Source organism: Papio anubis, chromosome 4 (assembly GCF_008728515.1).
Source record: "Papio anubis isolate 15944 chromosome 4, Panubis1.0, whole genome shotgun sequence".
NCBI lineage: Eukaryota > Metazoa > Chordata > Mammalia > Primates > Cercopithecidae > Papio > Papio anubis.
The window spans coordinates 143,252,687-143,273,359 of NC_044979.1; the positions used below are offsets into that span (position 1 = coordinate 143,252,687).

Sequence of the window (20,673 nt, forward strand, 5' to 3'; positions counted from 1 at the left end):
GACCAGCCTGGGCAACATAGTGAAATTCATCTCTACATAAAATTTAAAACATGGTCAAGGTGGCTCAGCTTTTTCTCCTGTAATCCCCACTTTTGGGAGGCCGGTGATCGCATGGATCACGGTGGTCAGGAGATCAAGACCATCCTGGCTAACCTATGAAACCCCGCCTCTACTAAACATACAAAAATAGCCGGGCGCAGGTGGCTGGGCTCTGTAGTCCCAGCTACTGGAGGCTGAGGCCGGAGAATGGCGTGGAACCTCGGGAGGCATGAGCTTGCAGTGAGCTGAGATCCGCCACCACACTCCAGCCTGGGCTACAGAGCCAGCCAGCTCGCCTCAAAAAAAAAAAAAAAAAAATAAAATAAAAATAAATAAATAAATAACAAAATAAATAAAATAAAATTTAAAGTCAAGTTAGCTGGGAAATTGCACGGTGTCTGTGGTCCCAGCTATCAGGAGGCTGAGATAGAGCTGCCAAGGCCAGGAGTTGGAGGTTGCAGTGAGCCAAGATCACACCATTGCCCTCGACCCTGGGCCACAGAGAAATACCCTGTCTCAAAAAAACAAAAAATAAAGCAGAAATGCTGAAGGGGTTGGTTTACGGGAAAACCCCAGATCAGAACACCTGGCTACTCTCCCGCCCCAGACCAGTGGACCTGGGAATGAGGGTTGGTCCTGGGAGGCTTTTCTCCAAGCTGTTGCTGCCAGACCTGCCGGGGGAACCCTGGCCACAGAAGCCTCCCAGGGAGTGAGCCAGAGCCTGGACCGCTGTGTTGTTGATGTGTCTGGGGCAGAGGGTGGGGAGTGTGCAAGGGTGTGTGTGTGCCGGGGGGTGTTCACGGGCAAGCATGTGCGTGCCTGTGTGTGTGCGTGCCCCTCCCCTGCAGCCGCTGGTGGTACCTCCCTCCAGCCCCTTCGCCACCCTCTGAGCATTGCCCATCCGCGTGAGACTGCCCAGAGACAGCAGAGCTCCACGTGTTTTTAAGGCGAGACCTTTCCCTGGCCCCGGGGGTCTTGCCATATCTCATGACCAGGTGCTAAATGACCCTACATGCATTACCTGCCTTTTGATGACCAACCTCCCTGTCCCCGTCCAGCTGACTTGCCCCCATGGCGTCTCACGGTGATGCCTGCTCCTGACTTTGGTGTTCCCTGTAGCAAACTACCTTCTGGATGGGAATTTTCATGTACATGTGTGGCATGTGGAAAATTTCAAATAAAATGGACTTGATTTAGAAAGCCAGGCAGCCGTGTGCTCCTTCTAGCAGGGACGCTTTGACCTCTTACCTACAACCCCTTCCTTGGGCCCGAGGCTGGTGGCTTCGTTCACTTCAGATGGTGGGGGGTGGGTGCTGTGCTTGGGTGGGGTGCAGGTTGTCTGAAACAGGGGTGTGTGGATGGAGACACAAGACCCAAAGTGGGGAACAGAGGGGCACACACTCCCCAGGGGGCATCAGGAGGTAACAGCTGAGACAGCCTTGGGCTGGGGAGGCCAAAGGTGAGCGAGGAGGCTGCGTAAGTCAGGATGGGCCTGGCAGGGAGCAGTGCAGGTGCACTGGCATGGTTGTACAGGCTGCACACTGCAAAAGCCTCCCTGTGGTCTGGTGGCAGCTCAGACGGCAAAAGTGGTAACTGGCTGAAGGCAGGCAGGGCCGAGTCAGCTTAGGTGTTCCCCTGAGGCTGTGGAAACAGCCTCAGCCTTGTTCATTCTATTTTATTATCATTTTTTGAGATAGAGTCTTGCTCTGTTGCCCAGGCTGGAGGGCAGTGGTGTGATGGCTCACTGCAACCTCTGCCTCCTGAGTTAAAGCATTTCTCCTGCCTCAGTCCCCTGAGTAGCTGGGATTACAGGCACCCACCACCATGCCTGGCTAATTTTTAAAATATTTTCAGTAGAGACAAGATTTCGCCGTGTTGACCAGGCTGGTCTTGAACTCCTGACCTCAAGTGATCCACCTGCCTCGGCCTCCCAAAGTGCTGGGATGACAGGCATGAGCCGCCAGGCCTGGCCTATCTTAACCATTTTAAAGTGTGTAATTTGCCAGCAGAGGGTTTTTTTGAAGAAAAAAAAAAAATAAAGTGCATAGTTCAAGCGGGGGGCAGTGGCTCATACTCGTAATCCCAGCACTTTGGGAGATCAAGGCAGAAACATCACTTGTGCCGAGGAGTTTGAGAGCAGCCTGGGTAACATAGTCAGACCTTGTCTCTATAAAAAGTACAAAAATTAGCTGGGCATGGAGGCGCACGACTGTCTGTGGTCCCAGCTATTTGAGGGGAGGCTGAGGCAGAAGCATTGCTTGAGCCTGGGAAGTCAATGTTGCAGTGAGCCATGATTGCACCACTGCACTCCAGCCTGGGCGATAGAGCGAGACCCTGTCTCAGAAAAAAAATGAACTGGCCGGGCGCAATGGCTCACGCCTGTAATCCCAGCACTTCGGGAGGCCAAAGTGGGTGGATCACGAGGTCAGGAGATCGAGACCATCCTGGCTAACACGGTGAAACCCCGTCTCTACTAAAAGTACAAAAAATTAGCTGGGCGTGGTGGCGGGTGCCTGTAGTCCCAGCTATTTGGGAGGCTGAGGCAGGAGAATGGCGTGAACCCGGGAGGCAGAGCTTGCAGTGAGCCAAGATCACGCCACTGCACTCTAGCCTAAGCGACAGAGCGAGACTCCGTCTCAAAAAAGAAAAAAAATGAACTGCACAGTTCAGTGGCATTAAGCACATCACAGTGTTGTGCAGCCATTACCACTATCCGCTTCTAGAACTTTCTCATCTTCTGCAACTGAAACTGTGTCCCCATTAAACATTCACTCCCCAGCCCCTCCCTCAGCCCCAGGCACCCACCATTCTACTTCCCGTCTCTATGAGTTTGACTCCTCTGGGTGCCCGATAGAGTGGAATCTGGGCTGGGCACAGTGGCTCACGCCTGTAATCCCAGCACTTGGAGAGGCCGAGGCTGGTGGATCACCTGAGGTCAGGGGTTTGAGACCAGCCTGACCAACATGGTGAAACCCCCTCTCTACAAAAAGTACAAAAAATTAGCCAGGCGTGGTGTGGTGTGTGCCTGTAGTCCCAGCTACTTACGAGGCTGAGGGAGGAGAATCGCTTGAACCTGGGAGGTGGAGACTGCAGTAAGCCAAGACTGCACCACTGCCCTCCAGCAGCCTGGGTAACAGCGAGACTCCACCTAAAAAAAGAGTGGAATCTGCAGTACATGTGCTTTTTTTTTTTTTCTTTTGAGGTGGAGTTCCATTCTGTCGCCCAGACTGGAGTGCAGTGGCGCAGTTTCGGCTCACTGCAACCTCTGCCTCCTGACTTCAAGGGATTCTCCTGCCTCAGCCTTCTGAGTAGCTGGGATAATAGGCATGTGCCACAATGACCAGCTATTTTTTGGGTTTTTAGTAGAGATAGTGTTTCACCATGTTGGTCAGGCTGGTCTTGAACTCCTGACCTCAGGTGATCCACCCACCTCAGTCTCCCAAAGCGCTGGGATTACAGGCATGAGCCACTGCACCCGGCACGTGTGCCCTTGAGGCTGGTTTATTTGCTGTGTCAGTTTGGAGCAGAGACCTCCTTTGCCTGTCCTGGGCTCTGGGAAGAGGCTCGGTCCTGAGTGTGGCAGGAGGTGGGAGGAGGGACCAGAGTCCAGATGGGGACAGGGCTGCTGCAGAACGTAGTGGCCACGATGGGGCCCCTCACATGAACTGGGGACTCAGCAATACCTCCTTCTGGCTTGGTCCTTGAGGTGATGGTGTTTCCCTGACAGAAATGGCGACATAGGGCCGGGAGCCTCCCATCCTGCCCAGCATTGAGCCATTGCCTGCGGTTGACATGCACCCACTGCCCCCTGGTGATGTCTCGTGTCTGGCTGGGTCGGTGCTGGGGAATTGGGCAGTGGGTGGGGGCGGATCCACTGTGCCGCTGACGCCAGTGGCTGCAGCAGGGGAGAGAGGATGGGAATGCATGCAGCGAGGAAGCCCAGGAGCCCTTCCTTCAGAGACACACTTGAGACTGTCATTACAGCAACAGGCAAGCGGGGAGAGGAGGCGCCAAGGCTGAGCAATAGCCAACAACATTCCATCTTGTACATAACAAGGCACTCCCAAGTTCAGGGTCCAGAACGGCCACTGTGAGGTGCTCACGGCTTCTCCAGGGCAGGTGTTTGCACAGGGGATGGCACTACGACTTGTCTGTTCTACCATGTCTGGAGCCTCTGCCGCAGTGACTCAGCAGTTGGGGACTGAAGTCTCCTGGAAGCATCTTTACTCACAGGTCTAGTGGTCAATGCTGGTGTTGACCTGGACCTCAGTAGGGCCCGTGGCTGGCTGGAACACTTCCATGTGGCCTCATGTGGCCTGTCCATGAGACCTCTCCATGTGGCTTTGTCATGCGGCCTCATGTGGCCTGTCCATGAGACCTCTCCCATGTGGTCTCTCTATGTGGCCTCTCCATGTGGTCTCTCCATGTCGTCTCTCTACCTAGGCTAGTTGGGCTTCCTCACAGCATGGCAGTTGGGTCCAAGAGCAAGCATCTCCAGAAAACCAGAAGGACGGGCCCTGGCTTTGGCTGTCACATGGTATCACTTCCACACACTGTCGACCAAGGCAGTCCCAGAAGCTGCCACATTCAAGAGATGGGGCACAGATCCCCCACTTTCCAGGATGAGTGTTGAGCTGTCATTGCAGAAGACCTCTTGGGGTGGGAGGTCATGTGACCAGTTTTAGAAAGTGTGTCATAGTGCACTGGGCCTGTTGGTGTTGGCCTTGGCCTTGCCGAGGGGTGTGCTGGGGGTGTGGTGGGGGCAGCAGCTTCAGCCCAGGTCTGGGGGAACTTCTGTTTTCCCACACGCCTCCTGAGCTGATGCTTCTGCTTTCATTTTTGTTTTGAGACAGGGTCTTGCTCGGTCACCCAGGCTGAAGTGCAGTGGCGTCATCCTAGTTCACTGCAGCCTCGGCCTCCTGGGCTTAAGTGGTCTTCCTGCCCCAGCCTCCCGAGGAGCTGGGACTGTAGGTGCGCCCCACCACACCACACAGGGTCTTACTGTGTTGCCCAGGCTGGTCTCAAACTCCTGAGCTCAAGAAATCCTCCCGCCTCAGCCTCCCAAAGTGCTGGGATTACAGGTGTGAACCACTGCGCCTAGCCGTGATGCCCCTGTTTTGTGAGGGGCACTGTGCCAGGGAGGCCAGAACATGTGAAGAGCCCTGAAAAGATCAGGGGTCTCTACCTGGAGTCGACTGAGTGTGTGAAGCCCCCTGGCCTTTGTCCATGTGGCAAGACTTTAAAATAAAATCAAAATGGCCTCAGCTGGGCGCGGTGGCTCAAGCCTGTAATCCCAGCACTTTGGGAGGTGGAGGTGGGCGGATCACGAGGTCAGGAGATGGAGACCATCCTGGCTAACACGGTGAAACCCCGTCTCTACTAAAAATACAAAAAATTAGCCAGGCGTGGTGGCGGGCGCCTGTAGTCCCAGCTACTAGGGAGGCTGAGGCAGGAGAATGGTGTCAACCCGGGAGGCGGAGGTTGCAGTGAGCCGAGATTGCACCATTGCACTCCAGCCTGGGCAAAAAGAGCAAAACTCTGTCTCAAAAAAAAAAAAAAAAAAAAGAAAGAAAAAGAAAAAAGAAAAAGCCCAGCCCTCTGTGTTCCAAGGGTTTGCACTGGAGGCCTCGGGAGTCGTGGCTGGAGGAGGGTGTTCGGAACAGCTAGCTTGAGAGGCTTTGGCTGCCCCCAGGAGTCCTGCACAGCTGACTGGTTTATTGCGGGTGTAGAACTTGCAGGATAGTGGAGGTGGCATGATGGAATCCTAGCTTCGGAGCCACGGTTTGCCGTGACCCTTGCTTTGCAGATGAAGTGGGGGCGCCCGGGGGTCAGCTGCCTGCTCAAGGCCACGCAGCTAGTGGTGGTTAGTGTGTCTCATGGTTATAGAGCCTGGGCGAGATGCTGCACGCTGGGCCTCTGCTCTGCACGGATGAGGGAGGGGAGGCCCTGCTCAGACACCATTGGCAAGGACACAGGGATGTCTCTGTGTGGCTAGAGCAGCCTGGGAACCCGGCGAGCCTTTCTCAGCCACGGCCATCTCCAGGCCTTGGGTGAAGGAGGAGAGCTGCCAGCCAGCTGTGCTGGGAGAGCAAAGGATGTCACCTTTTTCCCTTCACAGGTGCCGGGGGCCACTCTGCTGTGTTCCAAGCCTGGGAAGTGGATGTGCCCCCCCGGGAAGGGGAGGGGGCAGCCTCTCGGCCGGGGGCCAGAGAGGCCTTTCTGGAAGGGGCTTGGGGTCTCCCCTTCCTCTTGTGTGGTGTGTCTTGTGTCTGCCTGCCCTGTGGAAGGTTGGCCGTGGTGACACTCAGGAGCCAGGAATGGTGACTTGCTGGCCAGGCCTTTCCTGCGGTTTCTCTGGGCAGCTTGGAACTGCAGGTTTCCCAGGGTTCCTGGTTCTCGGGTTTTGTGGCACCCCACACTCTGACATTCACACACAGACGTTTATTCACACACACACCACACCCACACACACACTCACACCTGCACACTCACACTCAGGCTCACAAATCTTCTCCCATGTCACACCCATATCACACACACACAGTTCCACCAGTGCTCACACTTCTACAACTCTCGCAAAATCCACTTGAGTCCACACCTCCACCCCAGCCACACAGACACACCTCTGCTCACCCCACACGCACGCCACTTACACAGACACCCCACGCTTTCCACGGCATGCTCCCACATTCGCATGCACACATGGAGCTTCCTATATGCACACCCTTGCACACTTGCACTCACCCACACCACACACATTCTTATCACACAGCACCTGTGTGGATTTGCACATATACCCCACACATTCACTCACCCACACACGGATAGCTCACGCATTCACACTCACGTGCACACGTACCAATGTGCTCATTTACACACACACGCCCATGTTCACTCATGTAGCACACACATGCTCACATAACTCACATTCTTTTTTTTTTTGAGACGGGGTCTCGCTGTGTCGCCCAGGCTGGAGTGCAGTGGTGTGATATCGGCTCACTGCAAGCTCCGCCTCCCGGGTTCACGCCATTCTCCTGCCTCAGCCTCCCGAGTAGCTGGGACTACAGGTGCCCACCACCACGCCCGGCTTATTTTTGTATTTGTAGTAGAGATGATGTTTCACCATGTTAGCCAGGATGGTCTCGCTCTCCTGACCTCGTGATCCGCCAGCCTCGGCCTCCCAAAGTGCTGGGATTACAGGTGTGAGCCACAGAGTCCACCCATAACTCATTCTTACACACATTCCGCATACATAGTCACTCAGACATGTCCACACAGATGCAGACACACATAACCCCCACTGCTCACACACAGTCTCTATGTCTCATCACACCCAAACACCACACACTCTTACTAAATTCACACACACGTTCACATGCCAAACAAAAGGACTCGATTAATTTTATAAACCTAGCAGTGAACACAACCAGTTCGATTAAAGGTGAACTTAGGCCCTGGCACGGTGGCTCATGCCTGTAATCCCAGCACTTTGGGAGGCTGAGATGGGAGGATCACGTGAGGCCAGGAATTTGACATCAGCCTGGGCAACACAGTGAGACCCTTGTCTCTACAAAAACTAAAAAGTTAGCCTATCATAGTGGTGTGCATCTGTAGTCTCAGCTACTTGGGAAGCTGAGGTGGGAGGATCACTTGAGCCCAGGAGTTTGTGTCTGCAGTGAGCCGAGATCACCACTGCACTCCAACCTGGGCAACAGAGTAAGATGCTGTCTCAATAACTCACTAACTAAATAAATATAAAAAGAGGTAAACTTAGTTTTATTATGTTCCTTTTCCAGAACATGTGAAAATTTCAGAAAAGTAGAACAGAGGGAAAAGATAGTCCACACCCACGTTCTCACCCGCCCTGCAGTGCATCCGTTAATATTTCAGTAAACGTCTTTCCAGTCTTTGTTCTATGGTCTTAAAAAATGTCTGAGGTGGCCGGGTGCAGTGGCTCATGCCTGTAATCCCAGCACTTTGGGAGGCTGAGGCGGGCGGATCATGAGGTCAGGAGATCGAGGCCATCCTGGCTAATACAGTGAAATCCCATCTTTACTGAAAATACAAAAACAGGGCCGGGCGCTGTGGCTCAGGCCTGTAATCCCAGCACTTTGGGAGGCCAAGGTGGGTGGATCACAAGGTCAGGAGATGGAGACCCTCCTGGCTAACACAGTGAAACCCCGTCTGTACTAAACATACAAAAAAAAATTAGCTCGGTGTGGTGGTGCACGCCTGTAGTCCCAGCTATTCGGGAGGCTGAGGCAGGAGAATTGCTTGAAACCGGGAGGCGGAGCTTGCAGTGAGCCGAGATCGCACCACTGCACTCCAACCTGGGTGACACAGCAAGACTCCGTCTCAAAAAAAAAATCAAAAAAACAAAAATTAGCCGGGCGTGGTGGTGGGCGCCTGTAGTTCCAGCTTCTCGGGAGGCTGAGGGAAGAGAATGGTGTGAACCCGGGAGGCGGAGCTTGCAGTGAGCCAGGATGGCGCCACTGCACTCCAGCCTGGGCGACAGAGCAAGATTCCATCTAAAAAAAAAAAAAAAAAAAAAGGTTCGAGACTGCAATAATTGGATTTCACGTCCTGCTTTTCTGCTCACACACAGAGTGTGGCCTCTTGGGTTCCTCCATCATTTTAACGACAGGGCTTTGCTGTCTCAAGCTCTTTCTGCTGTCAGACAAGTAGGTTGTCTCCAATGAGTCAGTCTCCTAAGGAAAGAAGCTCCCCTCTCCTTAGACTGGTGTTTTTCTATCTTTAGGATTGTTTCTTTGGAAGAGACTTTTCGTTAGTTGAAATGACTAGAGCAGAGGATTAATATTTTTGCGATGGGTAGGAGCTTTGAGGACCCCAGAGGCGGAGTTGTGTATCAGGTGTGACCTTAGTGTCTTTCCCCGGCGTGATCTGGCCCTCGAAACAGGCAGGACAGCTCTCAGCTGCTGCCCAAAAGGGTATTTTTATTTGCAAAGTTCCCTGATTTATTTTATTTTATTTTTTGGAGACTCTGCCTCCCAGGCTGGGGTGCAGTGGCATGATCTTGGCTCACTGCAACCTCCGCCTCCCAGGTTCAAGTGATTCTCCTGCCTGAGCCTCATGAGTCGCTGGAATTACAGGCACCCGCCACCACATCCGGCTAATTTTTTTAGTTTTAATCGAGACAGGGTTTTGCCGTGATGGCCAGGCTGGTCTCGAACTCCTGACCTCAGGTGATCTGCCCCCCTCGGCCTCCCGAAGTGCTGGGATTATAGGAGTGAGCCACTGCCTGTACATTTAAATTGATGTAAATTATGTTGAGCAGTCATTCCCCACAAGCCCCCTGAGTTTGCTTTTGTGTCCAGAGATGGGGTGACCTCCAGCTGGCTGCATCCGGGATTGAGGTTCAGGGTCATAGCTGCAACCTTTGTTACCCCAAGGAGTCCCAAACTCCTGCCTCCCTCCTGCCTCCTGCACAGGCCTTGGCTGGGTCATGTCACAGCAGTGCTGTGACCGGCTGTGGAGGCAGAATAATGACCCCCAGAGATGTCCATGTCCCGGTCCCCAGATCCCGTGTTTGTGGGTTCTGTGGCAGAGGGGAATGGAAGTTGCTAATCGCCAACCTTGAGATGTGGAGAGGCTGTGGGATTATCCTGGTGGCCCAATTGAATCACCAGGGCCCTGGAGGCAGGAGAGGAAGAGCTGAGGGCTGGCGGGGGAGAAACACGGGCGGTTGCTGGAGGGAGGACCTCCAGCCAAGGAGCACAGGTGGATTCTAGAAGCTGATAAAGGCCAGGAAAGGGGATCTTCCCCCAGCACCTCCAGGAGGAGCATGGCCTGCACTTGACCTGAGCCCAGGGAGACCTGTCTCGGACTTCTGATCTCCAGGACTATGAGAGATTTAACCTGCATTTCTTTAAGGCACTGTGTGGTAATTAACGCCATTTCTTCCAGATGGGAGGGTTTCTGGTGACCTCTTTTTTGTTTTCTTTCTTTCTTTCTTTTTTTTTTTTTTATCTGATGTCTTTTCCTAGACTTGTTTTTTAAAAATAGATTCAGGAGGGCCAGGTGCAGTAGCTCATGCCTATAATCCCAGCATTTTGGGAGGCCAAGGCGGGCAGATCACCTGAGGTCAGGAGTTCGAGACCAGCCTGCCCAACATGGTGAAACCTCGTCTCTACTAAAAATACAAAATTTAGCCGGGCATGGTGAGTGGCGCCTGTAATCCCAGCTACTTGGGAGGCTGAGGCGGGAGAATCACTTGAACCTGGGAGGCAGAGGTTGCAGTGAGCTGAGATCGTGCCACTGCACTCCAGACTGGGTGACAGACTAAGACTCCATCTCAAAAAAAACAAAAAATTTAAGAGGTACCTGTGCAGCTTTTGTGCATGGGTGTATTGTGTAATCTGGGGGGTTTGGACTTCCAGTGAACTCATCACCCAAATAGTGAACATAGTACCCAATAGGTAGTTTCTCCACCATTGCTCCCCTCCCTCCCTCTCTCCCCCTTTTCCCAGATTCTATTTTTATTTATTTATTTTATTTATTTTATTTTTTTTGAGACACAGTCTTGCTCTGTCGCCTGGGCTGGAGTGCAGTGATATGAGGTGGGAGGACTGTTTGAGTCCAGGAGTTGAAAGCTGCCGTGAGGTATGATCGCGCCTCTGCCCTCCAGTCTGGGCAACAGAGTGAAACTCTATCTCAATCAATCAATCAGTCAATCAATCAATCAGTCAGGAGGCTGAGGTGGGTGGATCACTTGAGGTCAGGTGTTCCAGAAGAGCCTGGCCAACATGGTGAAACCCCGTCTTGAGTAAACATACAAAAATTAGCTGTGTGTGGTGGTGTGCGCCTGTAGTCCCAGTTATTTGGGAGGCTGTGGCAGGAGAATCACTCGAACCCGGGAGGCAGAGGTCATAGTGAGCTGCGATCGCACCACTGCACTCCAGCCTGGGCAACAAGAGCACAACCGTCTCAAAAAAATAATCAATAAAATCATACCTATCATAGATCTGGTAAAACAAAAAATAATTCACAGTCTATTCATCCCAAAGAGAAGTTGCAGAAACTAGATAGGATGTGATCTTTTATTTTGATTGTAAGAAAGTTGTTTATTTTATTATTATTATTTTTTGAGATGGAGCTTCGTTCTGTCACCCAGGCTGGAGTGCAATGGCACGGTCTCTGCTCACTGCAACCTCCATCTCCCGGGTTCAAGTGATTCTCCTGCCTCAGCCTCCCGAGTAGCTGAGATGACAGGTGTGTGCCACCACAACTGGCTAATTTTTATATTTTTAGTAAGACGGGGTTTCACCATGTTGGCCAGGCTGGTCTCAAACTCCTGACCTCTGGTGATTTGCCCGCCTCGGCCTCCCAAAGTGCTGGGATTACAGGCGTGAGCCACTGCGCGCGGCCATTGTTAGTTTTTTTTTTTTTTTTTTTTTTTTTTTTGAGACGGAGTCTCGCTCTGTCGCCCAGGCTGGAGTGCAGTGGCCGGATCTCAGCTCACTGCAAGCTCCGCCTCCCGGGTTCATGCCATTCTCCGGCCTCAGCCTCCCGAGTAGCTGGGACTACAGACGCCCGCCACCTCGCCCGGCTAGTTTTTTGTATTTCTTAATAGAGACGGGGTTTCACCATGTTAGCCAGGATGGTCTCGATCTCCTGACCTCGTGATCCGCCCGTCTCGGCCTCCCAAAGTGCTGGGATTACAGGCTTGAGCCACCGCGCCCGGCCAGTTTTTTTTTTTTAACATCCAAACAAATGTGACTATATGACTCTATGTTCCATGCTCCCACCCACTTTTTTTTTTTTTTTTTTGAATTAACCATTTTGCTTTGTCACCCAGGCTGGAGTTCAGTGGTGCCATCTCAGGTCACTGCAACATTTGCCTTCTGGGTTCAAGCAATTCTTCTGCCCCAGCCTCCCAAGTAGCTGGGACTACAGGCACCTGCCACCATGCCCCGCTAATTTTTGTATTCTTATTTTATTTTATTTTTGAGATGGAGTCTTGCTCTGTCACCTGGGCTGGAGTCCAGTGGCGTGATCTTGGCTCACTGCAACCTCTGCCTCCTGGGTCCAAGCAATTCTCCCTGCCTCAACCTCCTGAGTAGTTGGGATTACAGGCGTGCTCCACCAATGTCTGGCTAATTTTTGTATTTTTAGTAGAGACAGGGTTTCACCGTGTTGGCCAGGCTGGTCTTAAACTCCTGACCTCGTGGTCCGCCCACCTTGGCTTCCCAAAGTGCTCTGATTACAGGCCTGAGCCACTGCGCCTGGCCAGTCATTTAAAAATACATAGTTCAGGCCAGGCATGGTGACTCACACCTGTAATCCCATCACATTGGGAGGCTGAGGCGGGTGGATCATGAGGTCAGGAGTTTGAGACCAGACTAACCAACATGGTGAAACCCCGTCTCTACTGAAAATACAAAAATTAGCTGGGTGTGGTGGCATGTGCCTGTAATCCCAGCTACTCAGGAGGCTGAGGCGGGAGAATCACTTGAACTTGGGAGGCGGAGGTTGCAGTCAGCCAAGATTGTGCCACTGCACTCAAGCCTGGGCGACAGAGCAAAACTCTCTGTCTCAAAAAAAAAAAAAAAGTATGTGTGTGTATATGTATACACACATATATACACACATACACACATATATACACACACACACATATATATGTCATTCAGGGGCATGACGCAGATTTATATTGTTGTGCAATCATCACCACCATCCATTCCAAAACTTTTTTTTTTTCTGTTTTGAGACAGGATCTCGCCCTGTCACCCAGGATGGAATACAGTGGCACAATCATGGTTCACTACAGCCTTGACCTCCTGGGGTCAAGCAGTCCTCCTGCCTCAGCCTCCTAAGTAGCTGGGACTATAAGCACGTACCACCACGCCCATCTAATTTTGAATATTTTGTGGAGATGAGGTCTTGCTATGTTGCCCAGGCTGATCTGGAGTTCCTGGCCTCAAGTGATCCTCCTGCCTTGACCTCCCAAAGTGCTGGAATTATAGGCCTGAGCCACTGCCCCTGGCCCTCATGTACAAATTCTTAGGTGGACATGTTTTCAATTCTCTTGAATATATACTGGAAGTAAAATTGCTAAGTCATACGGCAACATTTTCAGGAAATGCCAACCTGTTCTCCTTAGCAGCTGCACCATTTTACATTCCCACCAGCAATATTTGAGTGTTCCAGTATCTTCATGTCCTTGCCAACACTTGCTATTTTCTGTCTGTTTGATTACAGGCATCCTAGTAGGTGTGAGGTGGTATCTCATGATACCTCTGATTTGTATTTCCCTGATGGTTAATAAGATTGGGCTTCTTTGTATGTGCTTACTGGTCATTTGTTTTATTTGTTTATTTATTTATTTATTTATTTTTTTGAGACTGAGTCTTGCTCTGTCGCCCAGGCTGGAGTGCAGTGGCGCAATCTTGGCTCACTGCAAGCTCCACCTCCCGGGTTCACACCATTCTCCTGCCTCAGCCTCCTGGGTAGCTGGGACTACAGGCACCCACCACCACGCCTGGCTAATTTTTTGTATTTTTAGTAGAGACGGGGTTTCACCATGTTAACCAGGATGGTCTCGATCTCCTGACCTCATGATCCGCCCGCCTCAGCCTCCCAAAGTGCTGGGATTACAGGCGTGAGCCACTGCGCCTGGCCTTCACTTTGTTTTTTAATGTTGTATCATTGGTGTCTAATGTTTTTTAACTTTTTTCAATTTTAATTTTTAATTTTTTTTTTTTTTTTGAGACAGTCTCGCTCTGTCACCCAGGGTGGAGTCCAGTGGCACATCTCGGCTCACTGCAACCTCTGCATCCCAGGTTCAAGCGATTCTCCTGCCTCAGCCTCCCGAGTCACTGGGATTATAGGTGCGCCACCACGCCCGGCTAATTTTCTGTTTTTATAGAGATGGCGTTTCACCAAGTTGGCCAGGCTGGTCTTGAACTCCTAACCTCAAGTGATCCATCCACTTACGCCTCCAAAAGTGCCAGTATTACAGGCATGAGCCACTGTGCCCGGCCAAAGATTTTTTTTTTTCCTTTTTTTTTTTTTTTTTTTTGAGATGGAGTCTCGCTCTGTCGCCCAGGCCGGAGTGCAGTGGCCAGATCTCAGCTCACTGCAAGCTCTGCCTCCCGGGTTCAAGTGATTCTCCTGCCTCAGCCTCCCGAGTAGCTGAGACTACAGGCGCCCGCCACTGCACCCGGCTAGTTTTTTGTATTTTTTAGTAGAGATGGGGTTTCACCATGTTAGCCAGGATGGTCTCGATCTCCTGACCTCGTGATCCGCCCGTCTCGGCCTCCCAAAGTGCAGGGATTACAGGCTTGAGCCACCGCGTCCGGCCTAGATGATTGTTTTAGAGTTACGGTTTGCCAGCCAGGAAGGGTGTCCCTGAGATCCCCTCAGTGAGTCTGTAAAGTCAAAATTATTTTATTTTTTTATTTTTTATTTTTTTTGAGACAGAGTCTCGCTCTGTTGCCCAGGCTGGAGTGCAGTGGCCGGATCTCAGCTCACTGCAAGCTCCGCCTCCCGGGTTTACGCTGTTCTCCTGCCTCAGCCTCCCGAGTAGCTGGGACTACAGGTGCCCGCCACCTCGCCCGGCTAGTTTTTTGTATTTTTTTTAGTAGAGACGGGGTTTCACCGTGTTAGCCAGGATGGTCTCGATCTCCTGACCTCGTGATCTGCCCGTTTCGGCCTCCCAAAGTGCTGGGATTACAGGCTTGAGCCACCGCGCCCGGCCTCAAATGCTTTCTTTGCCTTGCTTCGGTGTGCACCTTATACAAGCTTTCCCCTTGGGCTCCAAACCACCCGCCGTCTGGCACTGCCTGATTCTTGAATCAAACTCCTAAAATTTTAAGTGCTTAGGTTTATCTTTTTTCTTTTTTTGAAATGGAATTTCGCTCTTTTCTCCCAGGCTGGAGTGCAATGGCGCGACCTTGGCTCACTGAAACCTTCGCCTCCTGGGTTTAAGCCATTCTCCTGCCTCAGCCTCCCAAGCAGCTGGGACTATAGGCGCCCGCCACCTCTCCCGGCTAGTTTTTTGTGTTTTTTAGTAGAGACGGGGTTTCACCGTGTTAGCCAGGATGGTCTCGATCTCCTGACCTCGTGATCTGCCCGTCTCGGCCTCCCAAAGTGCTGGGATTACAGGCTTGAGCCACCGCGCCCGGCCATTATTTTCATATTGCTATTAAGATGTCATTTGCGGCTAGGTCCTCAGGTAGAGAGTGGAGATTCCTGAGAGCAAGCATTTGAGAACTGCAGGTGAAAATACTGTTTCTCAACCTCATTTGGCTGCAATCCACGGCGAGCTGGGTACTGCCTGCAACGCCTGACCCAGCCCGGGGCCTCCCTCTGCCGTGGCTTGTGACATAGTGACAGATTCTGTTTTATATAAAAAGGAAATGCGTGCCAACAGGAGATGAATTCATCTCCCAATGTGCCAGTGGGTACCCACGGTGGGGTAGGTGATGCCTGGCTTCCTGTCCTGGCCTCGGGCAAGTGAATACTTTCGTTTTTTCTCTGTAAAATGAGATAATGATGGAGGGACCCACCTCACGGTATCCTGTGAGGATTTCGTTTCTTTTCTTTTATCTTTTTTGGAGACCAAGTCTCACTCTGTTGCCCAGGCTGGAATGCAGTGGCGTGATCTTGGCTCACTGCAACCTCCACCTCCTGGGTTCAAGCCGTCTCCCTCCTTAGCCTCCTGAGTAGCTGGGATTACAGGTGTGTGCTACCATGCTGGCTAATTTTAGTAGAGACGGGGCTTCACCGTGTTGGCCAGGCTAGTCTCGAACTCGACCGCAGGTGATCTGCCTGCTTCAGTCCCCCGAAGTGCTGGGGTTACTGAAGTGAACCACTGTGCCCAGCTAATTTTGTTTCTTAATTTTGTTTCTTTTTTTTTTTTCTTTTGAGACGGAGTCTTGCACTGTCGCCCAGGGTAGAGTGTAGTGGCATGATCTTGGCTCACTGCAACCTCTGCCTCCCTGGCTCAAGTGATTCTCCTGCCTCAGCCTCTCGAGTAGCTGGGACTACAAGCACCCGTTACCACGCCTGGCCAATGTTTGTATTTTTAGTAGAAATGGGGTTTCACTATATTGGCCAGGCTGGTCTCGAACTCATGACCTCAGGTGATCTGCCCACCTTGGCCTCCCGAAGTCCTGGGATTACAGGCATGAGCCACTGCGCCCAGCCAATTTCGTTTCTTTTAGAGACAGAGTCTTGCTCTGTTGCCTAGGCCGGAGTGTAGCGACACGATCATAGCTCACTGCAGCCTTGACCTCCGGGGTGTAATTAATCCTCCCACTTCAGCCTCCCGAGTAGCTTGGACTATAGGCACTCACCACCACACCTGGTAATTTAAATTTTTTTGTAGGGATGGCGTCTTGCAATTAGGTTGGTGCAAAAGTAAAGGTGGTTCTTGCCATTACTTTTAATGGCAAAAATCACAATTACTTTTGCATCAATCGAGTATGTTGCCCAGGCTGGTCCAGAACTCCTGGGCTCAAGCAGTCCTCTGGCCTCAGCCTGCCAAAGTGCTGGGATTACAGGTATAAGCCACCGTGCCTGGCTGGAAGGAAGAAAATGCAACTGATTAAGGAAGTGCCCAGTGCAGTGCCCAGCACATAGTAGGTGCACAATAAATGTGAATTCCTGCCCTTGTTATTCTCTGACGTGTCCCTGAGCTGCTGAGCTAGGCTCAGGTCCGGCTGTGTTTGCAGCCACCCGCCACCCTGGGAATGCAGGACTGGAGCCCTTCTTGGGAGGGTTGGGCACCAGGAGAAAGGCTGGCGGGGACCTAATGCAGAAGGTGATTTATGGCGCAAACACAGCACTTGTGTGTGGAAGGAAAAGATTTTCTTTGAACAAACGAGACTTTCAGCCCTGTTTCCCAGTAGCACGATTACTTCAGAACTGTGCAGCTTTCACAAAACAAAAAATACGGTGAGGGATGAAGGGAGATGAGAACACCCTTGCAGCCAGTGGAACAAATGTTTCGGAACTGCAGAGGGGCAGCAGTTTGCAGACAGCGAGGCAGGGCTTGGGATGGAGGCCTGGGTGCATGTCCCAAGCCTCTGCCATCAGATTAGGGTTTAGGCCGGGCGTGGTGGCTCACTCCTGTAATCCCAGGGCTTTGGGAGGCTGAGGTGGGCAGATCGCTTGGGGTCAGGGGGTTCAAGACCAGCCTGGCCAACATGGTGAAACCCCGTCTCTACTAAAAATACAAAAATTAGCCAGTGTCATGGCACGCGCTGGTGACCCCAGCTGCTCGGGAGGCTGAGGCATGAGAATCACTTGAACCCAGGAGGCAGAGGTTGCAATGGGCGGAGATTGTCACCCTGGGTGACAGAGCGAGAACCTGTCTCAAAAAATAAAAAAACAAAGTTATGAATTGAAGCATTTTTTGAGGGAGTTCGGGAAGGAAGGGGATGGGAATGACAGACTCATGGTATCCCTGTGTCTTCAGCTGTTGGCCTTTGTGTTTGCAAAGTGTTTCATGATTATATTAAGTTTTACAATGTCTAACAGTTAATAGTAGCCCTGTTTCACTGTGTGTCAGGCACTGTCTTTTTTGTATGTTTGTTTTTTTGGAGACCGAGTCTCACTCGCTCTGTTGCTCAGGCTGAAGTGCGATCCTGGCTCATGGCAACCTCCACCTCCCAGGTTCAAGTGATTCTTCTGCCTCAGCCTCCCAAGTAGGTGGGACTACAGGCATGCACCACCATACTTATTTTTTGTAGAGATGGGGGTCTGACTATGTTGTAGGCTGGTCTTGAACTCCTGGCCTCAAGCAGTCCTTCCGCCTCAGCCTCCCAAAGTGTTGAGATTACAACCATGAGCCACTGTGCCTGGCTGAAAGGTTGCCTGTTTCATCAGGTGACTGCTATGCCTTTGTGCCATTTATTTATTTATTTATTTAGAGACAGAGTGTCATTCTGCTGCCTAGGCTGGAGTACGACGGTGTGATCTCAGCTCACTACAGCCTCTGCCTCCCGGGCTCAGGTGATTCTCCTGCCTCAGCCTCCTGAGTAGCTGAGATTACAGGTGCACGCCACCATGCCTGGCTAAGTTTTTGTATTTATTTATTTATTTTTTTTTGAGATAGAGTCTCACTCTGTCGCCCAGGCTGGAGTGCAGTGGTGTGATCTCGGCTCACTACAAGCTCCACCTCCTGGGTTCACACCATTCTTCTGCCTCTGCCTCCCAAGTAGCTGGGACTACAGGCGCCCGCCACCACACCCGGCTAATTTTTGTGTGTTTTTTTTTAGTAGAAACGGGGTTTCACCTTGTTAGCCAGGACGGTCTCGATCTCCTGACCTCGTGATCTGCCCTCCGCGGCCTCCCAAAGTACTGGGATTACAGGAGTGAGCCACCGTACCTGGCTAAGTTCTTGTATTTTTAATAGAGATGGGTTTTCACCACGTTAGTGAGGCTGATCTCAAACTCCTGACCTCAGGTGATCCACCCGCCTTGGCCTCCCAAAGTGCTAGGACTGCAGGCATGAGCCACCATGCCTGGCCCCTTGTGCTATTTGTTGATTACTGACTGTACTGGGGCTGAGCCAAGGCCAGAGCCCTGTGGTCCATCTCTGCAGACCTGTGTCTGGTAAAATCCTACCCCTGGCCTGAGTTCTGGAGTAGGTCACACGTTTGTTTTCTTTTCTTCTCTTTATGTTTTTTTTTTTCTTTCTTTCTTGAGACAGTGTCTTGCTCCGTCATCCAGACTGGAGTGCAATGGCATGATCATGTCTCACTGCAGCCTCAAATTCCTGGCCTCAGGCAGTCCTCCCCCCTCAGCCTCCTCAGTAGCTGTGACTGTAGGTAGATACCACCATGCCCAGCTAATTTTGTGTAGTGGTGGTTGGGGGTGGAGGGGTCTCACAATGTTGCCCAGGCTCATCTCAAACTCCTGGGCTCAACCAGTCCTCCCAACTTGGCTTCCTAAAGTGCTGGGGTTACAGCTGTCAGCCACTACAAGCAGCCCACGCTTGCTTTCAAAATGCCCTGCCATGGGCCGGGCACAGTGGCTCATGCCTGTAATCTCAGCACTTTGGGAGGCCGAGGCGGGCAGATCGTGAGGTCATGAGATCGAGACCATCATGGCTAACATGGTGAAACCCCGTTTCTACTAAAAATGCAAAAAAAAATTAGCCGGGCGTGGCGGCGGGCGCCTGTAGTCCCAGCTACCTGGGAGGCTGAGGCAGGACAATGGCGTGAACCCGGGAGGTGGAGCTTGCAGTGAGCTGAGGTCTGGCCACTGCACTCCAGCCTGGGCGACTGAGCAAGACTCCGTCTCAAAAAAAAAAAAAAAAACAAAAACAGTCCTGCCAACCCAGCCGCCAGCGTTGGCATTTCTGCTAAGGTGTTTGCCTCCGGGTTCAAGTGATTCTCGTGCCTCAGCCTCCCAAGTAGCTGGGACTATAGGCATGCGCCACCACGCCCAGCTAATTTGTTTTTTTTGGGGGGGATGGAGTCTCACTCTGTTATCCAGGCTGGAGTGTAGTGGCACCATCTTGACTCACTGCAACCTCTGCCTCCCGAGTTCAAGCGATTCTCCTGCCTCAGCCTCCTGAGTAGCTGGGATTACAGGTGGACGCCACAATGCCTGGCTAATTTTTGTATTTTTAGTAGAGATGGGGTTTCACCATGTAGGTCAGGCTGGTCTCGAACTCCTGACTTCCTTATCCGTCTGCCTCGGCCTCCCAAAGTGCTGGGATTACAGGCATCAACCACCGCGCCTGGCCAATTTTTGTATTTTTAGTAGAGACGGGGTTTCGCCATGTTGCCCAGGCTGGTCTCGAACTCCTGACCTCAAGCAATCCACTCGCCTCGGCCTCCCAAAATGCTGGGATTACAGGCGTGAGCCACTATGACTGGCCAGAAACCTCTCTATACAGAGCAAGGCCTTGGGGGGTCATTTTATTGGGGGATAGTGTGGACCCCCGTCTTGCTGCCAGTTCACTGCTGTGTTGCCCAGAAACAACTGACTGTCCCTTATCAGCTCTGAGACAAACTTCAGCCAAATCCTGAAACGGTTCCACCTGCTTTTCAGTTTGTGGTTTAAGGTTTTGGGTTTTTTTTTTTTAGGAAGTGAAATGAACAACTCTCCTCTGGAAGAGAAAGATAAGGCTTGAATCCGCAGGAGCGATGTCTGCTGGAAAGAAATATTTTTTAACTTGTGGGCAGTTCTCCAGCTGGGCTGTGTGAGTGAGGAAGCTGGCAGCGCTCTCGCTGAGCGAATTGGACGGAGGCTCTGTCGAGGCAGGGGTTCCTTTCCCCGGCGAAGCAGGCTGTGGGCCCAGGCCAGCCAGGCGCAGTGACAGGGATGGCTTGTGCCACAATGTGGCCTGGAGATCTGGTGAACTCGGAGGCCCGGACCCATTCCCCAGGCCAGCCACCTCTTCCCTCCAAAACACCCACTCCTGGCTGATGGGGGCCACTTGGGGCATCACAGGCCTTTGCTATCTAAAAGCTGCATTTCCCGGGCCTTCCGTTGCTTTTTAAAATACAGCTTAACCCTCCCTGACACTGCAGAGTCATTCTCTAGCTTGCTGCCATCTGGAGACTGCTGTGTATGGCTTCCAAGGTGGCCTCAACGCTCCACTGAGTTTCTGCAGGAACTCACTCCCACCGCCTGTTGCAGGATGTGTTTGGTAGCAAA

At 51.9% G+C, this 20,673-nt stretch overlaps 1 protein-coding gene across 1 annotated transcript in view; it reads left to right on the forward strand.

Annotated features, from left to right (window-relative positions):
* Positions 1-20,673, forward strand: part of FBXL18 (F-box and leucine rich repeat protein 18) — a 47,318-nt gene that overhangs the window by 26,126 nt on the left and 519 nt on the right. The window contains exon 3 of the mRNA XM_031664924.1: positions 20,100-20,673. This exon is cut by the window's right edge and continues 519 nt beyond it. Coding sequence (XP_031520784.1) covers positions 20,100-20,106 — 7 coding nt within the window. The 3' untranslated portion in view covers positions 20,107-20,673. The remainder of the gene's footprint in view (positions 1-20,099) is intronic.